Source organism: Chiloscyllium punctatum, chromosome 4 (assembly GCF_047496795.1).
Source record: "Chiloscyllium punctatum isolate Juve2018m chromosome 4, sChiPun1.3, whole genome shotgun sequence".
NCBI lineage: Eukaryota > Metazoa > Chordata > Chondrichthyes > Orectolobiformes > Hemiscylliidae > Chiloscyllium > Chiloscyllium punctatum.
Window position 1 is genome coordinate 98,649,827 of NC_092742.1, and position 17,578 is coordinate 98,667,404.

Genomic DNA, 17,578 nt, shown 5'->3' on the forward strand with positions numbered 1-17,578 from the left:
CCTAGAAAGCCATATCAGTTGCATCAATTACCATAAATTTACATTAAAAATGAAACTGGACGGACCACCAGCCATCCACCTAGGCACCGGAAACGACAGTATTAAAAACAGCCCTGTTAATCCTGCAAAGTCCTTCTTACTGACTTTTGGGGGCTACTGTTAAAATTGGGGGAGCTGTCAACCATTCAAACCATTACCATTCAAGCAACAGCCCGATATGGTCATAATCACGGAATCATGCCTTACAGATGACATCCACCACCATCACTATGCCTGGATATGCCCTGTCCCACCAGCAGAACAGATGCAGCAAAGTGGCAACACAGTGGTATATAGTCAGGAGGGAGTTGCTCTGGGACTCCTCAACATTGACTCCAGTCCCCATGAAGTCTCATGTTATCCATTTAAACATGGACAAGGAAACCTCCTGCTGTTTATCATGTACTGCCCTCCCTTGGCTGATGAATCAATACTTCTCGATATTGAACAGCTCAGAGGAAGCACTGAGGGTGGCAAGGGTTCAAAAATGTACTCTGGGTATGGGATTTCAGTGTCCACCACCAAGAATTGTTCCCAATCATACTGATTGAACCAGTCAGGTCCTAAAGAATATAGCTGCTGAACTAGGTCTACAACAGGTGGTAAAGGAACCAAAAAGAGGGAAAACACACTTGACCTCATCCTCAACAATCTGCCTATTGGCGATGCACCTGTCCATGATAGTATTGGTAAGAGTGACCACCACACAGTCCTAGTGGAGATGAAGTCCCACCTTCACACTGATAATACCTTACATCATCTTTTGTGGCATCATCACTATGCTAAATAGGTCAAACTTTAAACAGATGTAGCAACCCAAGACTGGGCATTAGTGGGGCGCTGTGGACCATCAACTCTTGCACAATCTGCAACCTCATGGCCTGGCATATCTCCCACTCAACTATTACCATCAAGCCAGGGGGGTTGTTCAGTGGAAAGTGTGGAAGGGCATACCAGGAGTAACATCAGGCAGACATGAAAATGAGGAGTCAAGTTGGTGAAGCCACTAAACAGGACTACTTGTATGCCAAACAGCATAAGCAACAAGTGATAGCCAGAGGTAAATGATCCCACAACCAAAAGGATCAGATCTAAGCTCTGCAGTCCTGCTACATCCAGTTGTAAATGGTGATGGACAGGTAAACAACTCACTGGAGGAGAAGGCTCCACAAATATCCCCATCCTCAAAGATGGAAAAGCCCAGTACATCAGTGCAAAATGTAAGGCTGAATGTTTGCAACAATCTTCAGCCTGAAGTGCTAAGTGAATGATCCATCTCAGTCTTCTCCACTGGCATATAATATTCATGCCACACAAATGCCAGGTAATGATCCTTTTCAATAAGAGACAAAGTAACCACAACTCCTTGACATTTAGTAGTGTGAACATTACTAAATCCTCCATTAAAAGTATCCTGTGGGCTACCATTGACCAGAAACTGAAATGGACTTGCAATATCAATTACCACAAAAGCAGGTCAGAGGCTAGGAATACTGTGCTGAGTAATTCTTACCTCCTGATACACCTAAGGCTATCCACCATCTACAAGACACAAGTCAGGAGTGTGATGGAATACTCCCCACTTGCCTGGATGAATGCAGCTGAATCAACATTCAAGAAGCTTGACACCATCCATGACTTAGTAACCTGCTTGATTGGTACCACATCCACAAACATCCACTCCTTCTACAACCGATGCTCAGTGGCAGTGAAGTGAACTAACTATGGGACGAACTGCAGAAATTCAGCAAAGGCTCCTTAAACAGCATCTTCCAAACCACAACTACTTCCATCTAAAAGGACAAGGGCGGCAGATAAATGAAAACACCACCTCCTTCAAGTTCCCTTCCAAGCCACCCACCATCCTGACTTGGAAATATATTGCTGTTCCTTCACTGTCGCTGGGTGAAAATCCTGCAATTGGAATTCTCCCCCTGTGGGTCAACCTACAGCACATGGACTGCAGCAGTTCAAAAAGGCAGCTCACTACCACCTTCTCAAGGGACAACTCGGGAAAGGCAGGAAATGATGGCCCAGCTAGTGACATGCACATCCCATGAGCGAATAAGAAAAAGCTGCTCTATTGAAATTAGGATTGTCACAGCATAGTTGTTAGATGTAGGACAGTCATTCTGCAAGGTTCATGACATCCAGGTACAAATTTACATGCAATCACGTTTATCCCGACACCGCAAAGGAGATGGAATTGCTCTTGTTGAATACTTCAACAATATTAATATCTGCAGGTTATTCTTGACCAGAAACTGAATTGGACTATACATATAAGTACACTGGCTTCAAGTGCAAGTCAGGCTAGGAATCTTGCAGCAAGTATCTCACCTTCTGAATCCCCAAAGCCTATCCATCATCTGCAAGTCGGGGGTGTGTGATGGAATATCCCCACTTACCTGAATGAGTGCAGCTCCAGCAACACTCAAGAAGCTTGACACCATCCACCCAAACTAGCTCGCCTGTTTGGCATCACATCCACTCCCTTCACCACTGATGGTCAGTAGCAGCAATGCTTAGTACCTACAAGATGCACTGCAGAAATTTGCCAAAATCCTCAGACAGTACCTTCCACACTCATTGCTACTATAATCTTGAAGGACAAGCCACTCACCACCCTGACATGGAAATATATCACTATCCTTTCAGCGACACCGGGTCAATATCCTGGAAATCGTACCGTTCCCCTGCCCCCAACACCACCATGGCTCTACCTACAACTGCAGTGGTTCAAGAGGGCAGCTCACCACCACCTTCTCAAGGGTAACTAGGGAAGAGCAATAAATGCTTGCCCAGGCAATGATGGCCACATTGTGAACAAAAAAGGATATTGCCTCTGTTGGGCATTTTGTGATTTGAAAAGGATTTTCCATCTGTTTTATCAAGGAACAAAGTCAACAAAGTGATATGTGCTCCAAGCCATGTATTTACATAAAAATTAACTGACATTGAAGAAAGCTTTCATAGAGAGAAAAGGTGGTGTTTTGGTCCTTAATCACTGGAGAAACTGGACTTTGAAAAGTCCAAGAGGATCGCTATGCTATTGGTTACCTAGCAACCCTCTCCAGACTGAAGTAGTCAGTCAGGAAGACATCCCAGAACCTCTCCTTCAGTTAACAGACGTTCCTGGGAATCTGATAAACTTTCCAAACACCAGTATTTCTGACTACTGTGCAAAACTTAAAAAGCTGAAATGTAACTACAGATCCAGTTAGATTGCAGTCAGATTTGAACATCTTCCGTCAGTCTATTGGCTATCAGCAATTTAATTTCATTGACAGATCACAAAAAGTCATTACATTTTTTCCCTTTTTTGTTGACCTTTGGCCCAAAGGGGTATTTTTGCCTTTGAAAAAAACCCCATAATTTCTGCAGAGATTGTGTCCTTCTGTGTTCTAAGGGCGTGTCAGTATTTGGGATGAAGCAGGTAGAGTGCTATTTCCAGCTTTGATGTTAACCAGTGTTTACCATTTATTTTAAGAATAGATTTGTTTACAATAGATAGATTATTTTGAGTTAATTAAAGAAGCATGGTGAAAGGCTCTTTTTAGTGGTGATAGCAGTACAAGAGAGAAACAAGTGGCCATTTCAGTGAATGAACCAACAGATTTATACTAATGGGCAACTGATGCAGTAGTGGAGCTTGATTATCAGCACATTCCTCCTCTCATAGTTGTAACAGCTTAGAACTGTCCCCTTTAAGTGTTTGTACCCTCATTTGCACAGATAGGTTGCTATAGTAAAAACAATAAATCTGTCTTAGGGAGACTGGGATTAATCAGAAATCTAGTTGCAAAGACAGGTGAGAGTTTTGATGTGTTGAAAACCTGGCTGTTGATCTCTGTTTCAAACTTGTCACAATTTGGACATTGTTAATGAGGAGCAGAGAGAATATGTGCCAATGAATAAATACTGTCACTGGTGAGTTGCACAATGAGATGTCCTTGGGTGCAAACCTCTTGACAAACATCAGTCCATAATTCTCCACTGTACAGGTCCATTAATACACTGGAGGGTGCACAAATCAAGTTAGTGATTGGTGAGCTCCTTCTCAGGAACTCTGTCTCTTCCTTTCCTGCTCTACAGACAGAGCATTGCTGGAATGTCACTTCATACAAGTCAATTGCTATCAGTTACAATGGAGTGGGAGAAGTCCTGAGAACATGTGCACTGTCCCTCTATTTCTAGAACATACATAAGCCAATATGAAGGGACTGAATTCAGCAGTTGGCATCATCAAGATTAGGTGTTTCTCCTTTCATCCAGCACTGAATGTTAAAGCAGCTCGGTAGCTCAGTGTTTGGTGACAGCATTGGCCTCCGTTTGGCCAGTTGGATGTTTCAGTAACACACGGGCAAGGGCATGCATGGTGTGGGTCATCACTGATCACAGCTTTCACTCTTTGGTTCCTCTTGGTTAGCAGATTGTCCTTCAGGGTTGATCAGGTACTGAACTTCCTCTGTACTGACCGGAACTCTTTCTGGCTGCAGCCATCGCTTGAAGTGGTCAATGGCACTGGACAAATATGAAGATAGTTACAGACCAGAATAAACACGGCAAGGTCTTCCAAAAACTATACACAATGCTACAGACAGAGAATCTTTAGATACTGAACAGATATGCCAAATAATCCAAAGCATGGAAAAGGGTGAGCTCAATTCCACATCTTCCACTTCCTAGTTAAAGGGCCAGTTAGATCAGAGCTAATTTTGGAGGTTCAGTAATCACAGTGACATGTCCAAGTCTGGTGTCCATAGTGCTTTAAAACTACTGGTCCGTGTGATTTAGTACGTGCGTGTGTGTGCGCGTGACAAACAAGTACGCATGTGTGTAAGTCTATACCTGAGAGAGAATATCTCAGTATGTGCATTTTTGTGTGTGCATGCAGGTATTTATGAGAGCGTACGCATGTAGAAATGGCATGTGTGCATATGCATGTGTAGGAATATAGGAGTTTATGTATATTTATCAGCATGTGTACATGTTTGTATATCAGGGTGTGCATATATATCCAAATCATATTAAAATCTGTGCATGTGTACATAAGAATATATAAATAAATGAATCTCTGTATACTGGCATGTAGCTAAACCAATTCACCCACAACTTTTGTGTTATATTTGAACCCAGAGATAAATGTACAATCGGCACCCTCATTGAGACCACCTACTTTTACTTCCCAAATATTGCCTGATTCCATCCGTGCTCTTGCTTATCCCCTCATTTGTGCCTTTATTGCCTCCGGACGTGACCATTTCAAGCCAGCACTATTCTGTGAACTTGAAGTCATCCAAATCTTTGTTGCTCAGATCCTGACTTGCAGCAAGTCCTGTTCACCTTTCACTAGTGTGCTTGTTGACCCAGACTGGCAACAGGTTGAGCAGTAAAATTGGCATCCTTATTTTCAAACTCTTCCATGGCTTTATCCCCTGTCTAACTTTGTAATCTCATGCTGCCCCATAGCCCGAAAAGATATCTGCACTGACTGGATTGAGCCACGACTTCAACCCAAGCTGTCCGAAGTGGTGAGACTTCCTTCCAAAGCCTCTCAATTTTCCTTCAAGACACCTTTCAGACATAAACTCCTTGTCCAAGCTTTCATTCATTTGCCCTATTGCTATTGAAGAGGTTCAGGGGTCAAATTCTCGTGTAAAGTAGCTTGGGAAGTTATGTTATGCTAAAAGCACAAAGTGAACAGAGGTGGAATGTGGCTGTGTGCAGTGTATTGAATTATGTACCTCAGATACTGGCAGGGATCTGAGGGAGGGCTGGGATCTACCCAGCAGCTGCGCCTGGTGCTGGCTGTCCTGAATCCGTGAAATAATGGCCTTTTTGTTCCCATCTCTAGCTGGAGACCAGGCATATCCTGAGAGATGTGCCATGGGACTCTTGTATGACCTGATCTACAGGCCACAACATGGTAATCGCCCATGAAGTTTAAACTTCTGATTGGCAATGACCCATCGTCTAGCACCCTCCAGAATTGCCCTCCGAATTGGGAATCGGAGGAAGAGAGCTCAGAGGGCTCTAACTTACCTCAGCACCTACTCAGGAAAAATTAGAAGAATTAAAAGGTGCCTACTCCTGGCTAACTAGAAAACTGACCACATTCTCCTCTCAGCACTCGCACTGAACACTTCAACCACTAGTCTTCGCAGTCATTTCGGTGTTCCACTTAAATTCAAAGAGTAATGTTGTGCTTATAAAGGATGTAGACAATGCTAGTATGCAGGCACAGCTAGTAATAAAGGAGCTAATGGGGTACTATCCTTTATTACAAGAGCAATTAAACAGAAAAGTAAGCATTTGATTAGTTATGGTCAGATATATTCAGTTAAACTAGGCACTGGTGAGAGAACATTTCAGATACTGTGTGCAGTTTTGGTCTCCTGATTTAAGTAAAGCTATAAAGGGATTGGAGCCAGTTCAGAGAAGGCTTATTCAATCACTATCTGGAATGAAAGAATTATGTTCAAGTTGGTCAGACTGGGCTTGTTAACATTGAAGTTTGAAAGGGTGAAGGGTGACTTGATTGAAGTGTATGAAATCCTGAATGGTCTTGACAACGTGGATGAGGAAAGGATATTTCCTCTTGTAGTCAGTCCAGAGTTAGGTGTTGGCCTTTCAGGCAAATATTTTCTCTTAGAGGGCTCGCATCTCTCTACTTCAGGAGGTGGAGGATGTGAGATCACTGAATATTTTTCAGGTGGAAGTGGACACATTCTTGTCAGGTAACGGAATCAGAGGTTACTGGGAATGTGGAATTGAAATGCAAAGAGATCAGCCATGATCTTGTTGAATGAAGGAGGAAACACAACGGGCCGATTGGTTGCTTCTGTTGCTAGTTCCTATGTTCACACCGCCTCACCCACTTACCTGTCACCCTACCCTGTCACCTAACTGCTACCTGATTCCCTCATTCATTGGCTATCCATCCTCTTAATCACCTTCCTGCCACCCAGCCCCCTCATCTTGTCACCCTGACTATTCTGTCACCTATCCCCTCATTGACATACCACTCAGCTCCCCCCCCACCCTGCCTCTTGCTGCCTGCCCCCCTCACCCATCAACCTGCCAGCCAAACCCCTCAGTCACCCAGTCAGGACCTTGGTTCAATTCCAGCCTCGGGTGATTGCCTGTGTGGAGTTTGTACATTCGCCCCGTGTTTGCCTGGGTTTCCTCCCACAGTCCAAAGATGTGCTGGTTAGGTGAATTGGCCATGCTAAATTGCCCACAGTATTCAGGGATGTGTAGGCTAGGTGCATTAGTTGGGGGAAACGTAGATTAATAGGGTAGGGGAATGTCTGGGTGGGATGCTCTTTTGGTGTGGACTTGTTGGACCAAATGGCCTGTTTCCATACTGTAGGGATTCTAAATTCTAAATCTTTACATACCTCCTCTCCCTCTAGATCCCTCCACGCCCCACACGTACCCCTCTCCCACATGCCAAACTTTGCACCTAAAACTTATCTTCCGTCTGCTTGTCAAACTGGTTTTTCATTAAATTTTGAATTGTGGGAATTACTGCTGCAAAAAAAGGGACATAGATACCCTGATTCTACCCCTCCCACCCCGATCACCTGTTTCAATATTCGAACCTGCGGATGACATGTCCTAATTGCTTGGGAAACTGTGATGTGTCTCTCGACTTTGAGAGACCTAATGCATACCCGAGAGAACTGCAGATCACACATTACCTCTGATCCATCTCGTATTCATTGCTGTACAAATTGGAGCCATACTGGTCATGCAGAAAACGATCCCAACATTCCTTTTTTGTCTGTGATAGACTGAGCAGCATCTCTTTTGAACTTGGTTCTTCATTCAGACCCTTCAATTTTCGCAGGCGATTTTCTGTTTAAAAAACACACACATAGTTCATGAAAGTGTCAAGACCATATCAGCGAGACACACAGTCCAGGACAATAGACAGTCTGCATCAGTTAGACACATAGACCAGGACAGAACATTGACCACATTAGTTAGAAACAAAGTCCAGGACATTACATAGCACAATCCAGTAAAGCGCTATCGTGACCAAGTTGGGAAAGTGTGCTGATACTTGAGCCCTACTACTCCCAGGGTCATCATGAAAATTAAAGGTTTAAGCAAATTACTCAATGTTCCCCAAGTTAGCTATTTGATGGACTCAGGTTAACAGAAATCACTGACCAAGTTTCAATAGTTAACAGGAAACCAGTATTAATATGAAGAAGTCAATTTTAATTGCAGGAAAACAAGATATGAATGATCAAGTTCTAAATCTGACAGTTTAGGTTCTACCCTCTTGCATACACATACATAAACACTGGGGAAACACAGTTCAATAGCACCAGTCCACAGGATTTGATGAAGTGTCCTCTATGCTTCTTCCAAGTCCTTCTTATCTCTGATCTCCTTTTCTAGATCCTTGCAGTTCTTTGTTGCAATGGAGAAAGACTGCAGAAAGCATCAGCACAGAGGGATTTGGAAGTCCTCATTAACGTTTCACCTCTGATATTCTACTCCTTGCTGATACCAACTGTGGCATTACCGTCCAGTTCCGGAAGTTTCTGCCATGCAAATACCTTGGAGGCCGAAATAGCAGAAAAAAAGAGAGGAACACTGGTCCTCAAACATAAATCACGAAAAACTAGCATATAAGTTCAGTGGGTGATAGGGAAGGCAAATAGAATGTTGGCCTTTATTTCCAAAGGAATGGAGTATTGAAATGGGGAAGGCCTGGTAAAGCTACACAAGGCACTAGTCAGAATACAGCTGGAAAACTGTGAACAGTTATGGGCCCCTCTTCTAGGGAAAGGTATTGGGGAAAGTGAACCTTCTCTGAACTGCCTCCAGTGCTGAAGTAGATCCTGTGCACACAGGACTTTTCTTATTGGACAGGTTGAGAAGGTTGGGCCTGCACCTGTTGGAATTTAGAAGAATGAGAGGCAACCTGAATGAAACATACAAGATTCTTGATATAAGATGCAACATACAACACTGGCATCTACACAAAATGCCCAAGTATGTCCTTTTTACAAAAAGCAGGACACATCCAACCCAACCAATTACCGCCCCATTAGTTGCTCTTGATCATCAGTAAAAGATGTAACGTGTCATCAACAGTGCTATCAAGCAGCACCTGCTCAGTGATGCCCAGTTTGGGTTCCACCAGAACCACTTAGCTCCTGACAAAAGAACTGAATTCCAGCGGTGAGGTGAAAGTGACAGCCCTTGACATCAAGGAGCCCTAGGAAAACTGGCATCAATAAGAATTCAAGGGCAAACTCTCCACTGGTTAGAGTCAAACCTGCCGCATAGAAAGATGGTCGTGGTTGTTGGACATCAGTTATCTCAGCCTCAGGACATTTCTGCAGAAGTTTCTCAGGAAACTGTCCTAGGCCCAACCATCTTCAGCTGCTTCATCAGTGACCTCCATCATAAGATCAGAAGTGGAGATGTTCACTGATATTTGCACAATGTTCAGCATCATTCACAAATCCTCAGATACCGAAGCAGTCTATGTTCAAATGCAACAAGATCTGGACAATATCCAGGCTTGAGCTGATAAGTGACAAGTAACACAAATGCCAGCAATGAGAATCTCCAAGAAGAGACGATCTAACTACTGTCCCTTGACATTCAATAATGTTACCATTACTGAATTCCCCCTTCCCCCCACTCCCCCACCAACATCCTTGGGGTTACCACTGACCAGAAACTCAACTGGACTCACCACATATAGGTAGTAGCTACAAGAGCAGGTCAGAGGTTAGGAATACTGAGATGAGTCACTCACCTTCTCACTCCCCAAAGCCGTCCACTATCTACAAGACACAAGCCAGGAGTGTGGTGGAATACTCCCCACTTGCCTGGGTGGATGCAGTTCCAACAACATTCCAGAAGCCTGACACCATTGATTGGCTATACATTTAAAAGTATCCACTCCCACCCTCAGTGACGCTTAGGAGCAGCAGATGCACTGCAGAAATTCACCAAAGATCCTCAGATAGCACTTTCCAAATCACGATCACTTCTATCTAGAGGACAATGGCAGCAGATTCATGGGAATGCCAAACCCTGCAAGCTCCCTTCCAAGTCACTAACCGTCCTGACTTGGAAATATATCACCGTTCCTTCAGTGGAATTCCCTCCCTTATGGGATTATGGGTCAATCTACAGCACATGGATGACAGCAGTTCAAGAAGACAGCTCACCACCACCTTCTCAAGGGCAATTTGGGACAGGCAATAAAAAAATGCTGGCCAGCCTGTGATGCCTACATCCGACAAGTGACTGAAAAAGAAATTGTGAGGGGATTTGACAGGTTAGATGTGGAAAGGTTGTTTCTCTTTGTGGGGGAGTCCAGCACCAGGATAAAGGATCACCCATTTAAAACAGCAGCTCAGGAGTAATTTCTGCTCTTAAAAGGTCGTGATTCTGTGGAATTCTTTAGTGCAAAGGTCTGTTGAGACTGGGTTGTTAAGCATGTTGAAGGCCGAGATAGACAAATTCTTAAACAGTAAGGAGATTCAAGGGTTATGGAGAAAAGGCAGGAAAGTGGAGTTGAGGATTATCAGATTAGCCATGATCTCATTGAATGGTGGAGTAGACTTGATGGGCTAGATGGCTTACTATTGCTCATACATTTTATAGTCATAAGACACATAGTTGTTGACTCATAATTTGTTCAGTCTTTCAGTCACTCGTTAGAAGCAACAGCTTATGGCAAACAGTGGGAGAGAATTTCCATCTTCGAGTTTTTGGTTATATTACTACTGAGAGAGAAACGGAAGCTGTCTGTTATAATCTGGAGACCCTCAGCTTCTGTATTGTTCATGCAGTAGCTGTTGACCTGCCCATAATCCAATCAGAGTTCTTGTTGTCAGGCTGATGGCTCCTGGTCTCCATAACTGCTTCAGATTGCACTAACCAATTAGCATTCTGTCTCTGAATGAAGTTTGTTCTGCAAACACACCCCGTGGCACCAACTCAGACATCTCCTTCTATTATTTGAAGAAATGAATAATGACACACATGGATTCCAGTGAACGTCTTTTTAAAAGTGCACAGCAGTCTCATTTTCCCATTCTGGTCCACAATCCAAAATAAAGTCATGGAGTCATAGAGTTGTACAGCACATAAACAGACCCTTCAGTCCATCTTGTCCATGCCAACCTTAAAACTGATCTAGTCTCATTTGCCAGCATTTAGCCCATAACCTTCTAAACCATTCCTATTCACGTACCCATCCAGATGCCTTTTTGGTGATAGTGATCACAACTCCCTGACCTTTACTATAGTCATGGAGAGGGATTGGAGCAGATGGTATGGGAAAGTATTTAATTTTTTAAAAATTCCCCTATACTACTGCCTAACAGCGATAAATCCTAGTTTTATATATAGTTTTTACTTTAACCCCCCCCTCCACTACCACCTAACTGTGCTTATATTTTCCACAGTACCCATGTTGTGTGTGTGCAGGTGTGAGACACAGTGAAAGATAACAGGTGTACAAATCTTTATTCAAGTTTCCACCACCAGGAAGAAAGGAAACACCCGAGTGGCCAGTGACAAGCAGTGCCCTTCTCAGAGGGCAATGCTGTGTGATCAAGCAGTGAAGGGGAGGGCAGGCATTAAATCAAAATAGAATTGGAGGGGGAAATAATGCACTCCACTCCCTGAGGGACCCATCTTTCCCTGAAAATCTCAAGGGTGTTTGTGGACACCTGGGCTCTGACATAACCGCGGAAGAGAGGCAGGCAATCGGCCATAATGACCTCCTCCACGGCCCGCTGCCTGGACCTGTTTATAGCGGCAAAGTATTTAATTGGGGGAGGGGGAATTACAATTAGGCAGGAACTTTAGAGCATAAATTGGGAACAGATTCTCAGGGAAATGCACAACAGAAATGTGGCGGTTGTTTAAGGAGCACTTGTTGCAAGTCCTGGATAGGTTTGTCCTACTATGGTATAGATGATAGGGTGAAGGAACCTTGGATGATAAGAGCTGTGGAACATCTAGTCAAGAGGGAGAAGGAAGCTTACTTAAGTTTGAGGAAGCAAAGATCAGACAGGGCTCTAGAGGGTTACAAGGTAGCCAGAAAGGAATTGAAAAATGGACTTAGAAGAGCTAGAAGGGGGCATGAAAAAGTCTTGGTGGGTAGGATTAAGGAAATCCACAAGACATTCTACACTTATGTGAAGAACAAGAGCATGACCAGTCTGGGGGCAGGGCCAATCAGGGATAGTGGAGGGAACATGGGCTTGGAGTCTGAGGAGGTAGGGGAGGTCCTTAATGAATACATTGCTTCAGTACTCACTAGTGAGAAGGGCCTTGTCGTTTATGAGTACGGTGTGAAACAGGGTGATATGGTCAAACAGGTTGATGTTAAGGAGGAGGATGGGCTGGAAATTTTGAAAAACATGAGGACAGGTAAGTCCCTGGACCAGACGGGATATATCCAAGGTTTCAACGAGACGTGAGGGGAGAGATTGCTGTGCCTTGGGCAATGATCTTTGTGTCCTCACTGTCCACTGGAATAGTACAGATGATTGGAGGGTGGCAAATGTAATTCCTTTGCTCAAGAAAGGGAATAGGGATAACCCTGGGAATTACAGACCAATCAGTCTTTTGGCGGTGATGGGCTAATTATCAGAGACAATTCTGAGAGGCAGGATTTATGATTATTTGGAAAAGCATAGCTTGATTAGAGATAGTCAGCATGGCTTTGTGAGGGAAAGGTCATGCCTCACAAACCTTATTGAATTAGTTGAGGATGTGACAAAACACATTGATGAAGGTAGAGCAGTGGATGTGGTGCATATGAATTTAGGGCAGCATGGTAGCAGTGCCAGGGTCCTGGGTTTGATTCCAGCCTCAGACAACTGTCTGTGTGGAGTTTGCACATTTTCCCTGTACCTGTATGGGTTTCCTCCGGGTGCTCCGTTTCCCCCCACAATCCAAAAATGTGTAGGTTAGGTGAATTGGCCATGCTAAATTGTCCATAGTGTTCAGGGATGTGTAGTTAAATGCATTTGTCAGGAGTAAACATAGAGTAGTAGGGTAGGGGAATGCATCTGGGTGTGTCACTCTTTGGAGGGTCGGTGTGGACTTGTTGGGCTGAAGGGCCTATTTCCACACTGTAGGGATTCTATGATTAGCAAGACGTTTGATAAGGTTCCCCATGGTAGGCTCATTCAGAAAGTAAGGAGGCATGGGATACAGGGAAATTTAGCTATCTGGATACAGAATTGGCTGGCCCATGTACATTGGCTTTTCCATGTACTTAGATCCCTCAAAGTTGCCACCCAGCTTGATAGGGCTGTTAAGCAGGCATACGGGCAGCTTTTATTAGTAGAGGGATCAAGTTTCGGAACCATGAGGTCATGCTACAGCTGTACAAGACTCTGGTGTGGCCGCACTTGGAGTATTGGGTATAGTTCTGGTCACTGTGTTACAGGAAGGATATGGAAGCTTTGGAAAGGCTTTAGAGGTGATTTACTAGGATGTTGCCTGGTATGGAGGGAAGGTCTTATGAGCAAAGGTTGAGGGACTTGAGGCTGTTTTAATTAGAGAGAAGAAGGTTGAGAGATTATTTAATTGAGACATATAAGATAATCAGAGGGTTAGATAGGACAGTGAGAGCCTTTTTCCTGGGATGGTGATGGCTAGCATGAGGGGACATAGCTTTAAATTGAGGGGTGATAGATATAGGACAGATGTCAGAGGTAGTTTCTTTACTCAGAGTAGTAGGGGCATGGAACGCACGGCCTGCAACAATTGTAGACTCGCCAACCTTATGGGCATTTAAATGGTCATTGGATAGGCATATGGATGAGAATGGAATAGTGTAGGTTAGATGGATTCAGATTGGTTTCACAGGTTGGCGCAACATCGAAGGCTGAAGGGACTGTACTGCGCTGTAATGTTCTATGTTCTATAGAAGACAGAGGGTGGTGGTAGATGGAAAGTATTCAGCCTGGAGCTCGATAACCAGTGGTATTCTGAGGGGACCTGTTCTGGGATCTCTGCTCCTATTGACTTTTATAAATGATTTGGATGAGGAAGCGAAAGGGTGAGCTTGTAAGTTTGCCGATGACACAAAGTTTGGTGGAGTTGTGGATTGTATGGATGACTGTTATAGGTTGAAACAGGACACTGACAGGATGCAGAACTGGGCTGTGAAGTGGCAGATAGAGTTCAACCTGGAAAAGAGTGGAGTGATTCCTTTTGCAAAGCCAAATTTGAATGCAGATTACAGGGTTAAAGGCAGGATTCTTGGCAGTGTAGACGAACAGAGGGATCTTGGGGTCCAGGTCCATAGATCCCTCAAAGTTGCCACTCAAGCTGTTAGGGTTGTTAAGAAGGCATATGCTGTGTTGGCTTTCGTTAGCAGAAGGATTGAGTTTAAGAGCCATGAGGTTATGCTGCAGCTCTATAAAGCCCCGGTTGGACCACACTTGAAATATTTGTTCAGTTCTAGTTGCCTCATTATAGGAAGGATGTGGAAGCATTAGAGAGGGTGTAGAGGAGATTTACCAGGATGCTGCCTGGACTTGAGGGCATGTCTTATGAAGAAAGGTTGATGGAATTACAACTTTTCTCATTGGAGCGAAGAAGAAAGAGAGGTGATTTGATAGAGAGGTGTACAAGATGATGAGAGGCACAGTTAGAGTGGATAGCCAGAGACTTGTTACCAGGGTGGGAATGGCTATCATGAGGGGGCATAATTTTAAGGTGATTGGAGGAAGGTTTAGGGGAGACGTTAGAGGTAGTTTTTTTTTACAGAGTGATAGGTGTGTGGAATGCACTGCCAGAAGTGGTAGTAGAGTCAGATATATTTGGGATATTAAGCGACTCTTGGATAGCCACATGGATGATAAAGGTATGTAGGTTAGTTTAATCTTAGAGTAGGATGAAAGGTCAGCACAACATTGAGGGCCAAAGGGCATGTACTGTGCCGTACTGTTCTATGTTCTAAATGTCGCAATTGTAACAATCTTTCTCTGACAGCTCATTCCAGAAACACACCACGCTCTGCATGAAAACATTGTCTCTTCGATCCCTTTTCTTTTCCCTCTTACCTTAAGCCTATGCCTGCTAGTTTTAGACTCACCTTCTTTGGAGAAAAACCCTTGGCAATTCACGCCCCTCATGATTTTAAACCTCTATAAGGTCGCCCCCTCAGCCTCCGACGCTCCAGGGAAAATTGCCCCAGCCGACTCAGCCTCTCCCTATAGCTGAAATCCTTCAATCCTGGCAACATCCTTGTAAATCTCTTCTGTACTGTTTCAAGTTTAAGAACATCTTTTCTATAGCTGGAAGACCAGAATTGAATGTAGTATTCCAAATGTGACCTCACCAATGTCTTTTATAGCTGCAACATGACAACCCAACTCCTATACTCAATGCACTGATTAATAAAGTTAAGTGTAATGAACACCTTCTTCACTACCTTGTCTCCCTGTGAATCCACCTTCAAGGGACTATGAACCTGCACCCCAATGTTTCTTTGTTTGGCAACACTCCCCAGGACCTTATCATGAAGTCCTGCCCTGACTTGCCTTATCAAAATGCAACAGCTCATATTTGTCTAAATTAAACTCCATCTGCCAGTTTTAGACCCTCATTGGCCTATCTGGTCAAGGTCCTTTTGTACTCTGAGATAACCCTAGTCACTATATATTACACCACCAATTTTGGAGAAATCTGCAAACTTACTAACCATTCCTCCTATATCCAAACCATTTATATACATAAGAAAAAGTAGTACAGCCAGCACTCATCCTTGCAGCACACTGCTGGCCACAGGTTCAAAAAATAACCCTCCTCCATCTCCTACTTTCAAGCCAATTTTGTATCCAAAGAAAAATAAAAAGTGATATTAATAGTACACAGCTTACATTGACCATCTATACTGGCTACACTAGATTGAACCAGCTGGACACACAGTGTGGGAGAGCCCACTGACTATATCAGGTTGATGTACAGTACAGGACTGTATGAAATTAGTTGGTGAAGATGTGGGACTGTGTCTCAGCCTTGGTGTTGGTGACTGTATTGTAGATCATATATCTGCCTGTTTGGGGTAGACGAAGGCACATTAAATCAGTCACTGTGCTGTGACCTTCCCTAAAATCGTTCAACACACTGACAAAGTGTGGACAGGACACTTTGAGTAGAACATTTTAAATTGCGCACTTACCCAATACTGCTAAATATTGCTGTGAATCTGCCAGTGGAGTCCAAGGAGTGACACTTGTCTGATCTTCGTTGTTGTTGATTGAGTCCACATTTAGCACCTTCCCAGGAATTGGGTCGAATATTTCTGAGAAAAATGCTGGCTGGGACCTTCCGATCGGGGCTTCAGTTTCATTTCCATCACTCGTCTGAGCTGCCAGTCCAGCACAAATCCGCTCCCACAGGTCCTCGCTAGATTCCATGTCACCAGCATCCATCACCTATACAGCAAGTCAGACTGAGACAAATGGTCAGAATGAGTCAGTCAGGTAGGAATTGCAGCGATGGATAGATTCAGTCAGACAGAGACAGGCAGAATCAGTCAGGGACTAACAGAGGTGGATACAGTCAGTCAGTCAGGGACAGGGAGAATCAATCTGGGACTAACAGGTGGATACAGTCAGTTAGACAGAGACAGGCAGAATCAGCCAAGGACTAACAGAGGTGGATACAGTCAGTCAGACAGAGACAGGCAGAATCAGCCAGGGACTAACAGAGGTGGATACAGTCAGTCAGACAGAGACAGGCAGAATCAGCCAGGGACTAACAGAGGTGGATACAGTCAGTCAGACAGGGACAGGCAGAATCTGCCAGGGACTAACAGAGGTGGATACAGTCAGTCAGACAGGGACAGGCAGAATCAGCCAGGGACTAACAGAGATGGATACAGTCAGTCAGACAGGGACAGGCAGAATCTGCCAGGGACTAACAGAGGTGGATACAGTCAGTCAGACAGGGACAGGCAGAATCAATCGGGGACTAACAGAGATGAATACAGTCAGTCAGACAGGGACAGGCAGAATCAATCGGGGACTAACAGAGGTGGATACAGTCAGTCAGACAGGGACAGGCAGAATCAATCGGGGACTAACAGAGATGAATACAGTCAGTCAGACAGGGACAGGCAGAATCAGCCAGGGACTAACAGAGATGGATACAGTCAGTTAGACAGGGACAGGCAGAATCAATCGGGGACTAACAGAGATGGATACAGTCAGTTAGACAGGGACAGGCAGAATCAGCCAGGGACTAACAGATTTGGAGTCATTCAGATAGGGACAGGCAGAGACGGATAGATACAGTCAGACAGGGACAGGCAGAGACATAGAGAGTCAGTCAGGTAAACAATGGTGGGCTGAGCACAGTCAGACAGGGACAGGCAGAGGCTGACAGTCACTCCGACAGGGACAGGCAGAGGCTGACAGTCACTCCGACAGGGACAGGCAGACAGCTACGCGCGGAAGGGCCAGGGTTCGGGGCCGTCAGGGGTCAGGGGGTGTAACGGACACCGCTCCGCCTTCTCCAT

At 44.4% G+C, this 17,578-nt stretch overlaps 1 protein-coding gene across 1 annotated transcript; it reads right to left on the bottom strand.

Annotated features, from left to right (window-relative positions):
• Positions 1-3,494: 3,494 nt before the first annotated feature.
• Positions 3,495-17,564, bottom strand: ccdc32 (coiled-coil domain containing 32). The gene is made up of 3 exons (XM_072569385.1): positions 16,238-17,564; positions 7,746-7,902; positions 3,495-4,563 (listed from the first exon to the last, which is right to left on the bottom strand). Exons 1-3 carry the CDS (start codon positions 16,488-16,490, stop codon positions 4,428-4,430), a joined length of 546 nt encoding a protein of 181 aa, XP_072425486.1. The 5' UTR covers positions 16,491-17,564; the 3' UTR covers positions 3,495-4,427.
• Positions 17,565-17,578: the final 14 nt, after the last annotated feature.

Coding starts and splice junctions, on each gene's coding strand:
- ccdc32 (XM_072569385.1), bottom strand. CDS start 16,490: ATGGATGCTGGTGACATGGAATCTAGCGAGGACCTGTGGGAGCGGATT. Junction 7,903..16,237: donor GCAATATTTAGCAGTATTGG/GTAAGTGCGCAA, acceptor TTTTTTAAACAG/AAAATCGCCTGCGAAAATTG. Junction 4,564..7,745: donor GAATACGAGATGGATCAGAG/GTAATGTGTGAT, acceptor ATATTTGTCCAG/TGCCATTGACCACTTCAAGC.